We start from the raw sequence: 15,483 nt of genomic DNA, 5'->3' as shown, positions 1-15,483 counted from the left end.
AATAAATAAGTGCAACTTGATACACTGCACATGTGTCTATCTATTGCAACTGAACAAAAACCACAAACAAGCCGGATTCCCGGAACCAATGCATGTCATTGATGATGTCATCAGTGTACTTAGCGTGTGGAACAATTGTGATGTCATTATGTGTGACAATCAATCACAAGACACTGTCGCTAATGAAAGTTTGAAGGGTACGCAAAGCGCGTTCAGCCAGTGCGAGTATCGCGAACATTTAAACCAGTCTCCGGGATTGTCACAAGATGAAACTCCGCACAAAAGTTGGAATTTCTTCGTGCTCTCCGGTGAATATTTCTTCACTCTGTGTTATCATCAACACTCATAAAATATTTCAACTATATTAGATACACGCTGACAATATTGAGTTAATATTGAGTGGACAGCACATGCATTAAGAGTATGATGTAGCTTAGATCATTCTTTACGGAATCATGTATTTCTTGATGGGCATTATCCTTGAATGTAAAATTGTACCATTATTATCATTACCCCAATAGATATATTCAGCTTCTATAAAGCTAAATTGCAGAAAGAAATTGATGGAAACGAAACCAAAAATACTTAATGACATGGAACAATATAATTGCTATTGCCAGAAAAGGCATCAGAAAGTATTTTACATGTGAAAACCCTAATTTCTACACTAATGTCAACTTTCTAATCATATCTATACAAAATATGAACACCTTCAACTAATTAAACGATAAAATTTATACTGACGTGTTGTAGAACGCTTTCAACGATCCGACATTGATCAGACATATCGGTTACCATGGTAGCCATGTTATCAGAGATCGTGCTTCTCACCAGGGTCGGACCAAACACTATGGCCAGGTTTCGAATTTCCATCTAAGAAAAAGTTTGTTTATAAATTTTGGCGTTTTGGCAGGAAGACAGCATTCGGCATTACGTCATAAACGATGCTATGATGTAAAATACGAGCCGCGGGTCGACGCACTTTTTATCAAAAACGTATGAAAAGATTTCGGTCTTACTACCATTAACATTTCTCGGTTCTCTTAAGCATGCTGCTTGAGTGCAATGTGAACGTGCAAGGACAATAGAAGTCGTAATACCTTATTAACGTCAGAGTTGTCGGCGACCTTCTTCAGATGAGAAACCAAGAACTTAAGAGTTTCATAATGAGGAGCGGGAAGCATGTGGATGAGACGACGAAGTCCGTTTAGTCTCTCCTCTGAATCTTTCTTGCGATTCATGGAGATAAAATCTTCGTAAAGTTCTGTTGGAAACACAACGTAACATTTTAATTCTTGAAATTAACGCAAATTTTTTTAAGGGTAAGCACATGTGATCAAAGTACATTGGTGAAAACTTATCACATTACGTTTTACAAAAGGTCTACTAAGATAAACTGAACCTCCGTGAGAAGTATATTACGTGCTTCTCACCATTTGTGAAAAGAGGGTCTGGCAGTTTCCTGAAGAATGACTTCAGCAGTGAAGATACAACATTAAGCTCGCAAAATCTCGGATCATTTTCTAGATCAACCGCTTCGAGTCCTCTAAAATTTAGCTCCTCTTGCAGAGCGGAAAGAGTCCCACTGTTTCCTGGGACTCGATAGATCCCCATAAAAGTCAAGCCCCTTTCCTCCACGACTCGACAACAGAGATCCACAACAAAAGGAACAAACTAAACAATCGTCAAAATCGTTAACATGCATCGTGGGCTGAGATTAATAGATCTTGTAAAAACAGAAGTATGAATACTGTATTTCCAATTACTTGAGCGACTGCAGTATCCTATACTAGGCTGCCTTCACACAAGGAAAGCTCAACATTATAACGAAGACATTGCGCACAAAATGTATGAAGATGTGATATGCACAAATGCATGTATCTCGAAATACCACAGCAGATACCTCATTGTTTAAGCTTGGTGGGCAATCTTCTAAATGAACATCAAATGTCCCACCCTGCATCAAGGTCTGTCCTTGCCCAAACTTCCGAACAATTCGATTTACGCTGCCCCTCCATTTGAATCGACGAGAACCATCAACTGTGAAAAATATCACTTAATTGTCCACGAAACTTTCTTGTTGAAGGATTAACTGCGCAAACTTCAATATTTACTTTTACGCTAAAAGACCACGGCATTAAGCCACAGCTCGCAACATTTTGTAAAGAGATAACCTTCACAATATAGCAAGCATAATCTATGGCATTAAAAATATTTAAGTTGTAGCAACTTACTGTCCTTCACAGGAACAGTCACTCTTCGAACTGGCTTCGGTGATCTGCTCTTCCTTGTTGGACGCTTCTCTGGTTTTGGACTGCAAATAAGAAAGGAAAGTTTGTAAAACCCGCACAATTTCTACTTATCCATAAAAAGCAATGGTGAAAGGCATTCCATGTATAATGTGTCAGCTTGCTGATGGTTGTTAAAGCAAAGTGAAATTGCAACTCAAAACATTTTGATGTTCAGCAAAGTGATGCACTGTCCAACTGCAAAGTGATGCACTGTCCAACTGCAAACACAATCCTGGAATACCAGCCAAGTGCCAACAATACCACAAAAATGCAGCTATGTGGGTTAGTGTGATTGTTAAACCAAAGAAAATTTTGTTCCAAAGTTATTGCTCAAATAATGCGGGCATTTTAACAGGTGAGTCAGTATGTACTCATTATGACATCCTGTGATGTCACAATGCTGTCAGGAAATGATTGGTGCAAGTATACCTGATGTGCAACTTCTTATAAAGCATCGGTGAACGTGACGCTATTGACATCCTGTATGGAATATGATTTTAACTAGGAAATAACACTACCTTTACTTCATACAAGAAAGACAACAGTCATATATCCTTTAGAAGAATAATACTGTGTAATATTGAGATTTTGATAAATAAATATAGCTTAATAAATAAGCTTAGCAAAAACTGCAGATAAATCCAAACAAAAGAATGTTTCAAAAATTTGGGTAATTGGCTTTGAATAATATATTTCAATGAGAAAAATACCAACGGCCACCACCAGTGAATTTTAAAAGGTAGAGTAAAACTGCACAACATAGGCATATAGTGTGCTAGGACAAAATAAGCTCCTCGTTGTATAAAAGTGCCCCACCTGGACTCTGACTTCGATCCTAAATGCATTGGCTTCAATTTCATGCTCTCATCGTCACTCATTTCCCCATCAAGTCTTTCCATCGACGCTCGTCTGCTTGAGTTGCCGTCATATAAAGCGCGAATTGTGCGTTGAATTTTGTCTGCCATTTTCCCTCCACTTGACGCACGAGGCCGCGGTGGTAAATCGTTAAGAACTTCAACGGAGCGCGGCTTTGGCTTTGCCCAATTCCTGTTCTTCTCACTGTCCGAATCAGGTAGTTCAAATGGTACGTTGCTTGCCTTCGCTAATTCTCTCAACAAAATACGCTGCTCTGCTATGGTTCTCGGCTTTATCTCAGTGTTACCCTGCTCAGTTTCTAGAGGGGCCGATATAACCAATGCAAACTCGGAAGACTGGTCAGAGACTGCTTCGGTTAAAACGACACCACGGCGTCGATTTTTCTTCACTTCCTCTAATTTGGTTGGTGAGTCACCTTTTGTTCTTCGTTGAACAGGAACAAGGTTCACTTGAGGGGATTCTATATCATCCAAGCCGTTTGGCAGACCATGCAAGTCTAATGGCTGAGGTGAGGAAATAGTTGTCGGTGTAATAAACGGCTTGGTGTATTCAATGGTTGCCACCTTTGCGTTACTTTCCTTGTAACTCAGTTTGACTGAGTGTCGGCGGTTTTGTGTGGAGGCGTAAAATGGCGGGGGGCCAAGTCGTGCGCGCGACGAGTCGGACTCGTCCAAATGGAGGCTACGGTAAGCCACCTTGTGTCTGGTTGGGTCGGAATAACTCCGAGGGATGTTAGATCTCTTTGTTAGTTTTGCAGAGGTGTCTGTGAGCGGCCGCACACTGCGAAGCACACATGGGTCACTCTGTCTCTGATGCTGTTTCAATTCCGCAAATGACACGCTTTGGTTGCTTCGAAGAGGCATTCAAGCCAATGTGCACAGATAATTCCCTTCACCAGTTCTAAATATATAATTATCTTCTAATCTAACAGCATGTCAACGTAAATAAACTGCGTTTAAAGGGCGCAAGACGTCTTGTTAACTTGTTAGAAATCCCTGACCGTGCCCAAAGTGAGCAGACTAGTAAATACAAATCTTGCAGGAAATGAAAGCAGTCAAATGAAAGCCTGACCGAATCCTAAACAACTTCCTTCTCATTATACCCTTCTACTGTACCGATGCCCACCAAATAAATAACGCTAATAGATCGAAAGTGTAATTGTGCTAAACCATTTACCAGTCCACAGATATCTCAGCCATCGCCAACAACTAAAAATAATTAAATAATTTACATAATTCAAATCGACCCGTCATCCCCTAAAGTAAAAAAAGTCTAAAAACTTAAATCATCAAATATAATCTAATACTCAAAAATGGTTTACTGAGTACAAATACGAAAAACGCTTCCTGAATGTAGTCTTATTCAATGCGACATTTAACAGTTTGTTAACGCCATTCTAGACCAATCTACAATTGACAGCGCCAATCCAAAACTGCCTTACTAGGAAAGTTGTTTTTCACGACGGGCGACATTGTGCTGCAACAATTAGTAAGGGATACAGGAAATGATGACGTTATGCAAAGTGTGTGTGCAAAACGACGTAAGCGTTGTATAGAAAACAGGAAGAGACGTGTGTGGTTGAAGATGTGCCATCATGACATGAAATGATTGGAAGAAAGAGGTTCCATTTCATTCCCCAAACATGCTCAGTTTACGTCATGTCTCTGATGCGCTGACCGAATAGTTCAAGACTGATGACAATGCGAATGACGATGTGCTCAGGTGGAGGGGCTGACCAACTGCCTGACTTTGGTCATCACTCGCTGAAATATGAACTGAACTTTCGTTGAACTTATATGCCCAAAGATCGAAACAGTTTTGAGTAAACTCTACTAAATCTAATCTAACTCGTATTGTGGCTTCTATCTGGTGCCAATTTGGTGAGAAAGTAAAACGGTTTCCTTGCCGGAGGTTTGCTCCATAAAGTAACTCTTTTTAAAATACGATGGAAGGTCGTGTTTGGTCAATTCAGCTTTGCAACAGCAATAGAACTGGCAATAAAAGGCCCGCATTGCAACTTGGCGCAATAAATTGCACCATGATACGTCAATTTCACACCAAGTCTCAGGTGAAAAAACGCCAAACTCATTCACATGACAGTTATAAAAAATTTAAAACCCCTACTAAGCAAAAAATGAAACCTAAGCAAGAACATACGCAACAGCATAGGCAAATCCAAAATGACTATTATTGAGTCACATTTAAATCACTAGTCACAAAATAAAGTGGACAACATTTGAAAGTTAAAGTGAACTTTATAGCCCAGTGCACTGGCATTAAAATTCAAATGTAAACACCGTTGAATAAAAAACAGAGTTAATAGATATATAAAAATCTACATAATTATAAACAATAACATTATCATCTACAGCTACTAAGGAAGTTCATGTGTTCCTGTTAGATCATAGAGACAACAGCATGTAATACAGCATAAATACATAAACTACTTTGTTTCGAGTGCTGTTATCAAAACAACCATCAGACATATTGATCAATACTTCGGTATTTACAATAATACATATACCAAGATAATTTTGTTTAAATATAGCTTCTTAATGTTTATAGATCTATTTTATAAATACATACATCATCGAAATACAACAACATTTTCCTAATATTGGTGTACCAATACTTTTCTGCCATTTCATTTTAACAAGCCTTCTCACGATTCATCTTTCGTTCACAGTAGTTATACAAACAATACTGTAGTTGTAATAAAGAATATTTCAACCAGATCATGGCTCACTCACCCTGACTCGATCTGACTAGTTTTCCTTAAAATCAAGTCCTCGTTTATCGTGACTTGACCATCCTTGTTGTCATGGTTACCACTGACCTGGATGGAGTTGATCCAAGCGAGCATGTCATCTCTGTCCTCAGCCTGGAAGATGGACAATTTTTTACCGCATTTTACCATTAATACACGCACTGGGTCAAAAAACAAATAATCTCAGACTCACCTGAAACAAATACTCCGACCCGTTACAGGTTGTTACTTTGAAGACGTTTCTCCTTTTAACATAATTGTATGCAATGGACACGAGTGAGCCCTGGATGTTGAGTGGTTCCTCTTCTTCAAGAGGAAGTTGTGAAGGAGGTTGGCCAACTCCCGAAGATGGAAGATTTCCACCACCGTTGACAGAAACATCCTGACAGAAGAAAAAAGATAAAATAATAACTTTGGTCTCATAATAATCAAGATGCTGCCTAGCTGAGAAACCAAGCTTTTTGCGAAAACTTTATAATGAAAAGACTTTTATGGAAATTTCACAGAAAGTTATTGGATGCAAGTTTGCACACTTTTTTAATTTTCAATATTTTGTCCGTAAATTTATACAGTTTTTATTGATTGCAGAAATAAGAGGGCAACCTGTTTGTTTCTACTCCAGTCCTTGCACAGATAGATTGATTGTTCTTTCAATACAACCCAGATCAATTTCCAGGATTTCTGCGAGCTAGTTCGTTTGCCTTTTTCAATCGTTGCAACCTGACACACAAGCACAGATGTCAAGCTAAGGGTAACTGAAGAAGAACAGCATAGCAATGTGACACTCCAAAGCAGTGGTTCGTTTTCAGGATGTGAACCGAGAGCTATTCTGTCGACATGTCATTGATCACTTTTATTATTAACATCTTACTTAATTTGAACATTACAACCCTGTAAGCCCTATGCATGGATGACTCATTTATTTGTGACAAGCCTTGTAAATATCTGAACAGGGGATTCCCCGAATTTAGTAGAAAATCCCTCTCCTTGTAAGCTTGGCACTTGATGGCTAATGCATCAAACTGTTTTTGCTCTTTACCTGCACGAAGGAGTTCTTGTCTTTCTGACTTTGAGCTTTCTTATTGCTAGTCAATCTATTTAAGGTCCTGTTATTGAGTCATAACGGAGGTCAACAAAGTTCATAGCAGATGAGAAGACTTAGACTAATACTCTAAGTCTAATGATTTAAGTGCAAATCGATCATGGTTTCGAGCGTTAACACATAAAAAACAATCAAAATACAAATGGCACACAAAGTTGACCGCTATTTAATGTGTAATTTTAATTTTAGTTGTTTGTGGTTCATGCAGTATAAAGCAAAATTAGCTGTAATTTAAGATCGTGTCAAAAAATATCTTTCTACAAATTGGTGCTGTACCCATGATTCTTTAAAATGTAACTACAACACTATTTATAAATTTTAAACGATTTCTGAAAGCTCTATGAACCACAATGGGAACCAACACCCTAAAATAAGCTATAAAAAATTCTTGTGCATAAAACAATGTCATTTTTATAAGTATACCACCTATTATACTGTTAACCTGACAACGTGAATCACTAAAAATCCATTGCACACCAACCTTGAAATACAAAAATCCTTCGCGTACAACGGTGTCATCATAGTCGTTCAAGTCCAGTGTGGGAGGTGGGCCAAGTGGTCGACCTCGAGAGCCACGACGGCTCTCATCCGCCTGCGCCTCCACTATCTGAGGTGACTGTACAATCACGTATGTCGTTATGTCATTTACCCACACACAACCGGTGCAATGAATATTTGTCATATATATTGAGTGTACATATTATTTAACCTTTCAGCATTTTTTTGCATCGATAGGGATTTTAGCAACATCACTAGATCACACAACACAGACCACAGATAGTTAAATAACTAGAATATTATTATCGTTTTTCCAAATCTACTTACATCAGCTTCCTGGCATAAGTATGCATTACATGAGACAATTTCAATAAAAAGAAATATATTTCAGCAGATACAAAATACAGGCGTTCAACTTAATTTCCTAAAATAAAGGTTTTTATTAAAATGCGAAACTGATGAACTTACAGCTTCACCGAAGAAATTCTTCAGTTTTCTAATGCTCGGTTGCCGCTTGTGGGAGGGCGTTCTGAAAAAACAAGAATTAGATGTAAAATCAATAGACAAGTTGATGTAGTGTTTAATGTTAAGGTTGTTGCGAAATCATGTTGAACGTTCTACGTCGGCTAGAGTTGTATACTGGCTGTAGTAGGTTTAACTCAACAAGTAAAATCACAAACAAATTTCATTCAATGAAACACAAATATTGAAGTGTAGACAGAAAACAGCATCACACGGGGTAAGTTGGTAACTAACGTGTTATCAAGTATTAAGCTCACCTCAAAAGAGCATCGCCTGCTTTAGAGGCACTTGTTGCAATTTGGTAGGAACGCCGGTGAACACCTTTCGATGAATTTCGATCTAAAAGCGATCAAGATCGATTAAGAAATCACATCAAGAGAGCCTTTTTTTCGATAACTGACATAAATAGATATCTAACAATAACTATGCCTTTAAAACTGAGAATAGCAATTCCTTGATTTTGGCATAGACCTAGATGTAACACTGGAAATTTTCTAATTGAAATCTTAAACCTGAGAACCTAAAATAGAAGTTGCAACTCAAATATTCTGCAGAACAAGCCGCTCAAATACTTGCAAAATTTTATAACAATAGTTATACTTAGAATGCAGGAAATAACGTACATCAGCATCAAACCAATTTAGCAATCAGCATCATGGAAATACACACTCTTAAGGTCAGTGAAAAATAAAACAACTAAACTTTAATATGTGCACAAGATGCACGACCAAAACGTTTTAAGTAAAACATACTTACCCTTAACTGCCGCTTCAAGCACTTATACTCACAACTAACATGGCTTAATACCAATTGGAAGACTACAGCAACTCAGCACTTAATCCAGTATATAATGGAATAATTGGCTTAGGGTCACAAGCACACTGAAGCCACCGGTTGCTCAAACTATATTCACCTTATGCTCTGTGTCATTGAAGTGTGACATCATATGCTACCATAGCACGCTCTATGGCCTAACAAGGCACACTATATATGTGTGGTGTCATATATTTGGGATATAATCCAAATTACCATAGCGCTAACATTTAAAACAGCTTATTGCACCTTATTACACTGTGGCCAGTCCTCAATTAAAGACAAAAAAGCTTTCCATCAATCAAAACACATCCTATAAAATTATTTTTTGCTTCCTGTCTTGTCTGGTTACAAAACGTTATATTTGTTGGGGCCATATCGCTAAAAAGCTTTCCATATTTAGATTGCAAAATCTATTCTAATGCATCAACTACACGTCTGATGGTATTCTTGTAATAGAAGGGTGTTTAAACACACGATAATCAGAATGCTCTGACTCTAGGTTAGGTACATGATCCATTTACCTAAATCAACTGTCTTAAACAGGATACGCAATATTAATGCGTCATACAGGCCATTTTTATACGTCTACGTGAACTTCCTGAAACTGCGCCATAGACCATTTAAAGAGTGCTCTACTTCGTTGAGCGTTAAAAAGCTTTGCTGAGGAAATTCGAAAAGAGCTCTGCAACTGATACGATGGGTATGTGTAGGAGATTATAAAACAATGCTTTTTCACTTCAATTATAACCAGAATTCTTTATATCGAAAGCAAGCAACGAAATTTATGCACAAAACACTATAAAATTAGTCATTTATTTAATATGCGTTGATAGCAAAAAGTGACATCTTACCCGCACTGCTGGAACGAGTGTGTTTCCTTCGGACAACCTTTTTCGGCATTTCGCTTGTTGATAAAATGCTGTCAGCTGAATTGCTACGACCAAATTTACCTGAAAATAGGAAACAATATGTGTCAAATATTGGCAAAACACCAGGCAATCTATTTATGGCAAATTGGTTTTGCATAATAAGTTTCTAATATTAATAAAGATTAACAGATAAATCAGTGATAAAACTGACATTAAAATGTTGCTTTCAATGCACAGATACAACTACAAAGGCAACTTACTCAGTGCAACGTGTTTTTCTCGACCTGACTCAGTCCTGACCATGCTATAGATGGAACCATCAGTGTCTGGGTCAGGCTGCAATAAGATAATTGACTTAAAATATTTGACAAATGTCAATAAATGCTTTGTGTGATGTGGCATTGTATTCAAATTTGGAAAGTAGATATACTGTTGTAACACTCATAACAAATATACAATTGTATTTTATTATTTTCTGTATTTTACAGCAGTTATGTGAGAAAGCGATGCAACCACAACTACAACTAACCATAGCTTCAAGTTACGTTGAGCAAGATCTAATATTTCTCACCGTTAAGTCATCGCTTGATTCCATGGCCTCCATGTAACTCGTCCTCCTCGGCCCATCTTTCCTCTTGCTCGATCTTCCTCGACGAGACAGAGGAAGGGCTCGACGACACGTTTCTTTGTCTGCTGTGTCACGCAGAAGAGCGCCATCTGACGATGCACGAGCTCGCATTTCCTCCATTTGATACTTCTGTGCATAGGTTAGGACCGTATTTATAAATGCTTACCATCTCATGCAAGAATGTGGCTCATAAAATGTTTTTAGAGTCTCAAACTGAGTTTAAATCATGACGAAACTATTAACTTTAATTTTTTTTAAATAAACTTGCTATTTGTAGGTGAATAATTTTGTGACAAAAGATCCATTCATCAATCAGGCCCATACAACAAACAGAACTGCATTAGAAAAACTACACAAGCACTTAATAGGAAAAGGGAAGGTCTTTCTCAGTAGACTGAAGTTTTAACAAAATTACAAAACCGTTTGTAAGTAGATTAACACAAAATAAATTTGTAGGCACAACTTGATCGTTTGGTGTTGACCCAACCCAAGTGAAGAACAAACGACACCGATACAGCCATCTGGTAGTTCACAAAATAGTAAGTCCATGTATTCAATAAATCACACACGGTACCATAGAAAGCCACCAACCTTCTCCTCTTCGGGGCTGCCAGATTCGTCTATGTAGGGGATTCCCCCTTCTTCGCCATTATAACCAAATTTAACTGCTTGGGCAACGGCTTGTTGTCGTGGCGATGAGAGGCCGCCCCCTTCCATGATCTTACGGTGATTCCTGGGAGTTGTTCTGAGAGCAACATCAAGTAGTGAGTCAAAAACTCACAGATGCCATCGGTTTAGTTTAACTTAATTTCACCACTGATTACACATCACCATATTGTACACATCAATGTTCAAAACCAACATACCTTTTAACATTGGTCAGTTCGTTATATTCCGTTTTATGGGATGAATTTTTAGTTAACTTCTCTTTTGACCTCTGTGATGATCTACAAACAATTTAGAGGTTATATTTTTAAAAATACAGAAATGTACCAACATCAGAATAATCCAACACATAAAAGATGTTTTAAAAGAAATTAGTCAACAAATTCCACATTTTAAAGTTATCTTGAGGAGTTTGGGTCAGTTTGGGTGAGAATATCGAATGAAGCTCAAAAAATGGCAAAAATGTTTTATTTAGAATTCGTATTACAGATTTTGGATTACTCCAGCAATGGCACTATTATATTGTCGTTTATATAATGCCCGTTTAATGTCTTGTAAGTTACCACACATTTGCCATGGCAGTTGCAATATTTACTACACATCACGCACGGTTGCTTACTTTGATTTCTGTGCTGGGGACTTGCTCACGTTGATGTCGCTGTTACTGGTTGTTGTCGTGGGAGAATGGCTCCCTCTTCTGGTCCTAGCAGCAACTCGATCATTATTCGGTCGATCGTGAGTAGACTTGGAACGAGTGGAACGCTTCGAGCTGGACCTTTTAGGCGAGCGACTTGATTTTCGTCTGAAAATGACATCGTGAATGGTTACATGACCAAAATAATGCATAACTGTGTCGGTTGCTAGACGCGAGTTAAAATCTGCAGCATATAGTCTATGTACCGTGACACTTCTTTGGTTCCGAATGGTTTTTGGGTGGAAACAGTATTAGCATCATTAGAAAATGGTCTTCTGCCTTCATCCAAAGCGGCCTACACAATGGGAACAAATGCAAAATCATTTTAAATATAATAGAGACAAATCAAAGCGTATGCTGCCAATAAAATGAAAACTGCCACTAGCTTGCATTTCTGGCAACCTTGCTTTCCGTGGCAATGGACGAAGTTGACGAAGATTGCGAAATGACATCTTCCTTACAAGCTCGTGATCGACTTCGGCGTAACACTGACGGTACGAATTTGACCGGGGCAATATGAACAGGCCTAATTGAACAAAAATATGAATTCACATTTTGAAAAAACTCACAGAATTTGACCACTGGAAAATTCTTGTACCGTTATGTTAAAAGAATTGCCGTAATTACAAGTTGTATTTAAATATTATACATATATATACATTCAGTTCATAAGCATTAATCAAACTGCCCACACCAACAAAAATATTTCATCCCTTACCACACAGATTTTATAACAGTTACATAAATTTCCATACACATAATTCACAGCACACCTATTTTCAACTGGCTTGTTTATCCTCGCAAGGAGGTTGTCGGTTTCGCTGTCATCGGATGAAGGAAGAATGAACATTCGTGCACTTCGCTTCTCGCGCATGTTGACCCTTCCAAAGCCGCCGCCTTCACCACGTGGTGATCGCAACTCGACGGGGATAACTGCGTTATTGTCTGTGGTGACATCTAGCATCAAGGGCGCGGGGGCTCCTCTTCTCTGCAATGGGGCTTCCCCTGTAATATGACAAAATTTGTGTTCTTATTATGGTTCGCCTTGATAGTCATTGCCAATATTAGACATTATGAAACGCTGAGCCAGCGATGCCAGCTTACCATGTAACAAATTTCAAAAATGTTACAAAGTAACAATATAGTTCCAAAGTGTTCATCATCAAATAATTTATAAAATGCAAAAAAATATCATACTTTTCGTAACATTTGGTGCGACATCGTTTGTATTTTTGTCATCTTGAAGTTTTGCCAAGTTTGCAGCTTCCTGAAAATATAACATCAAAGCTAGGAAAGTACTCGAAACATTTCAGAATAAAATTATATTCCCTGCATCAAACTTACATGACTGGTGTTTGCCGAAAATGAGATTTCACTCAATTCTTGCGAATTATTCAGTGTCTCAATCGATGGTTCCTTCCAGGGAAGTTTGCGACTGCTGGGGTGAGATTTTGGTGAAGACGGCAGATCCACCATGTCCACTACATAATCTTTCGAAGATACATTCTGATCATCAACCTCTTTGCATTGTTCCAATGACCCGGCATCCATACAGTTGTCCAAGTCACGTGAAGATTTGCGACTCGTTGCAGGAGAAGCAACTCTCCACTTGATGGCGACATGGTGGGGTTTTTTATCCGGCACTTGATTTTCATGATTACTGGTCGAGTCTTCTGTCACAGACTCGCGATGAAACATCTTTTCACATTCTGTTGGTTCTTCTTGGACTTCAACTATCGTCTTTTCTATGTCTTCAAAACTGGTTGTTAATGAATCATTGCCATCCCCAACCTTATCCTTCACAAGAAACTCATCATCAGTTGGTTGGTCAAATCACCACCAGCTAATAACTGGTTCAATTTCGAACAATGCCCGTAAGTAGCTAATCAATGTAATTATTTTATTATAAAGATCCCTACATTGACAGTATTAGCAATTGTTACCAGTTTATAGATTAAAATGGGGCCGTAAAAAGAAAACAAAATTGCAGCAAAGCTTAAAAATAGGAAGCTGAACAAACCCATTATATAAAACAATTGGAATTATTCCTTGATAACCTTAACTGAGTGACACTTACTGGTATGTACACTGTACTTAAAAGAGCAAATATGTATACCTGTGGAAAAGAATTTGGTGGTTTGTGTGCTTCTATGATATCAGGAGGGGGTGCATTGGTTAAAGCTGGCTCTATTTGAATTTCCTAATAAAAAATAGATCAACATATATTTTGTAATTAATATGAAAAGTCATGTAACGCGTGAAAACAAATACACTGTTCATCTGCACAACATTAAATAAAGTGCTGAAAGAACATCGAACAACACAACCACTCTCTATGTGACTAGTCACTATTAACCGAATATATTTAGGGTTGAGGGATCACTGGTAATTGAATGAACAAAACAAAGGGGCATGGTAACTGTCCTAGGCAGGTTTCTGACTAACCTTTGCATCTCCATTATCAAGTTGTTCCAAAATTTTATCCGGGCTTAAACTGTTCGATCTAGAACTGGAATTTAGTTGTTGTTTTTCCCATGGTCTCATCGCTGGTGCAGCATCACGTTCGCCTGATCTTCTACGACGATTTTGTGAACCTTTGCAGACCTAATCAAAGTTTCCCTTTGTCAACTGTCACACCAATCTAGCATATACTATGACTAAAATTCAGTTTGTCTTGTAACTTGCAAACATTTATCTGTAGATGAAGTTTGTGTAGACACATTAATAACTGCATTTGTTCAGCATTAAGCTCATAAAGCAAATGAGAATCAGCTACAAGATCATTTTGGTAAAAGTATAGTTAAAAAATATGAAATGGGAACAAAGCTACATCGCTTTTTAACAAATGAAGTACTGAAAAGTCACAAGAGTTTATCTAATCACAAAGACTTTCAATTGCATGATTGTCTACAAGCAAATACTTATATTCTTCCGCAAAGGCTCAAACATAAACAAAAATAGACAGATTCAATCAGAAGTCACAAACTTTATGTTGTTATTAGTAGCAACGCAGTGAGCATTAAGTGTCAGCTCTAACTACGTCAAAAACCTACAACTACAACTAACTCAAGCAAAAATTAAACAGATTTTTGACAACGATCCTTGGTGATACTTAACTCCACACGCTTAAGTGTAACAATTTCAAGAGCACACCACACCTGTAATTTAACTGCTGCTCCACTTTCCAGGCTTTTTAATCTTTCATCTAAGGACTTGCGGCCGCACAGCTTTTCTTTTTGTTTTCTCACGTAATCTTCCCTGAGTGAGACAAAATAAATTGTAAGTCTTGGAGAAATAAACAGAAATAAATATTTGTGCAGAAAAATTAAAATATAAGAGTCTTTGTGAAAGACACAAAAGCACTAACCTGTATCCAGCGTAAGGCGATTTGTTTCTCTCAGCTCGTTTATAAGTGCTTGCTCTGGGCGATATTATTTCATCTGTTTCATGGGGAGATTAATTATAATGCGTTAGATTGTGAAGAATTTCCGAGAAATACTACAACTAGCTTGTGTAATCTTAAACATATAGTTTACTTTTATGGAAATAGAATGGGGATTTGCCGTTGATATAAATATTTAATGCAGCTAATTTATGTACATTACATTACATAAATGGTGTTCACTGTTAGCAATGTAAAGCATAATATTAATGCTAATAACCTAACAAATCACTGCAATGGGTTACATGTGCATTTTTAGTTGGTAATGATTTCAGTTTTGAACAAAATTGGTGTAAAAAGTTTTAGGTATAG

At 37.7% G+C, this 15,483-nt stretch overlaps 1 protein-coding gene across 2 annotated transcripts in view; it reads right to left on the bottom strand.

Moving 5' to 3' along the window:
* LOC143461228 (uncharacterized) overlaps nucleotides 1–15,483 on the bottom strand; it is a 32,422-nt gene that overhangs the window by 4,400 nt on the left and 12,539 nt on the right. Inside the window, exons 4-30 of one of the 2 annotated variants that reach the window (XM_076959060.1) lie at nucleotides 15,097–15,169; nucleotides 14,888–14,987; nucleotides 14,175–14,333; nucleotides 13,846–13,929; nucleotides 13,074–13,526; nucleotides 12,927–12,996; nucleotides 12,503–12,734; nucleotides 12,132–12,255; nucleotides 11,936–12,024; nucleotides 11,655–11,837; nucleotides 11,236–11,316; nucleotides 10,961–11,114; nucleotides 10,313–10,498; nucleotides 10,002–10,077; nucleotides 9,724–9,822; nucleotides 8,314–8,395; nucleotides 8,003–8,063; nucleotides 7,518–7,652; nucleotides 6,538–6,654; nucleotides 6,128–6,316; nucleotides 5,918–6,048; nucleotides 2,721–2,771; nucleotides 2,235–2,314; nucleotides 1,904–2,040; nucleotides 1,434–1,674; nucleotides 1,101–1,264; nucleotides 745–873 (exon numbers count right to left, since the gene is read on the bottom strand). In XM_076959060.1, the coding sequence (XP_076815175.1) occupies nucleotides 745–873; nucleotides 1,101–1,264; nucleotides 1,434–1,674; nucleotides 1,904–2,040; nucleotides 2,235–2,314; nucleotides 2,721–2,771; nucleotides 5,918–6,048; nucleotides 6,128–6,316; nucleotides 6,538–6,654; nucleotides 7,518–7,652; nucleotides 8,003–8,063; nucleotides 8,314–8,395; nucleotides 9,724–9,822; nucleotides 10,002–10,077; nucleotides 10,313–10,498; nucleotides 10,961–11,114; nucleotides 11,236–11,316; nucleotides 11,655–11,837; nucleotides 11,936–12,024; nucleotides 12,132–12,255; nucleotides 12,503–12,734; nucleotides 12,927–12,996; nucleotides 13,074–13,526; nucleotides 13,846–13,929; nucleotides 14,175–14,333; nucleotides 14,888–14,987; nucleotides 15,097–15,169 (3,680 nt within the window). The remainder of the gene's footprint in view (nucleotides 1–744; nucleotides 874–1,100; nucleotides 1,265–1,433; nucleotides 1,675–1,903; nucleotides 2,041–2,234; nucleotides 2,315–2,720; nucleotides 2,772–5,917; nucleotides 6,049–6,127; nucleotides 6,317–6,537; nucleotides 6,655–7,517; nucleotides 7,653–8,002; nucleotides 8,064–8,313; nucleotides 8,396–9,723; nucleotides 9,823–10,001; nucleotides 10,078–10,312; nucleotides 10,499–10,960; nucleotides 11,115–11,235; nucleotides 11,317–11,654; nucleotides 11,838–11,935; nucleotides 12,025–12,131; nucleotides 12,256–12,502; nucleotides 12,735–12,926; nucleotides 12,997–13,073; nucleotides 13,527–13,845; nucleotides 13,930–14,174; nucleotides 14,334–14,887; nucleotides 14,988–15,096; nucleotides 15,170–15,483) is intronic. The other variant, XM_076959063.1, reaches the window with a different exon arrangement.

This window comes from Clavelina lepadiformis, chromosome 5 (genome assembly GCF_947623445.1).
Source record: "Clavelina lepadiformis chromosome 5, kaClaLepa1.1, whole genome shotgun sequence".
Lineage (NCBI taxonomy): Eukaryota > Metazoa > Chordata > Ascidiacea > Aplousobranchia > Clavelinidae > Clavelina > Clavelina lepadiformis.
The sequence above is the reverse complement of the archived record's forward strand: the minus strand, read 5'-3'. Positions and strand labels throughout refer to the sequence as shown.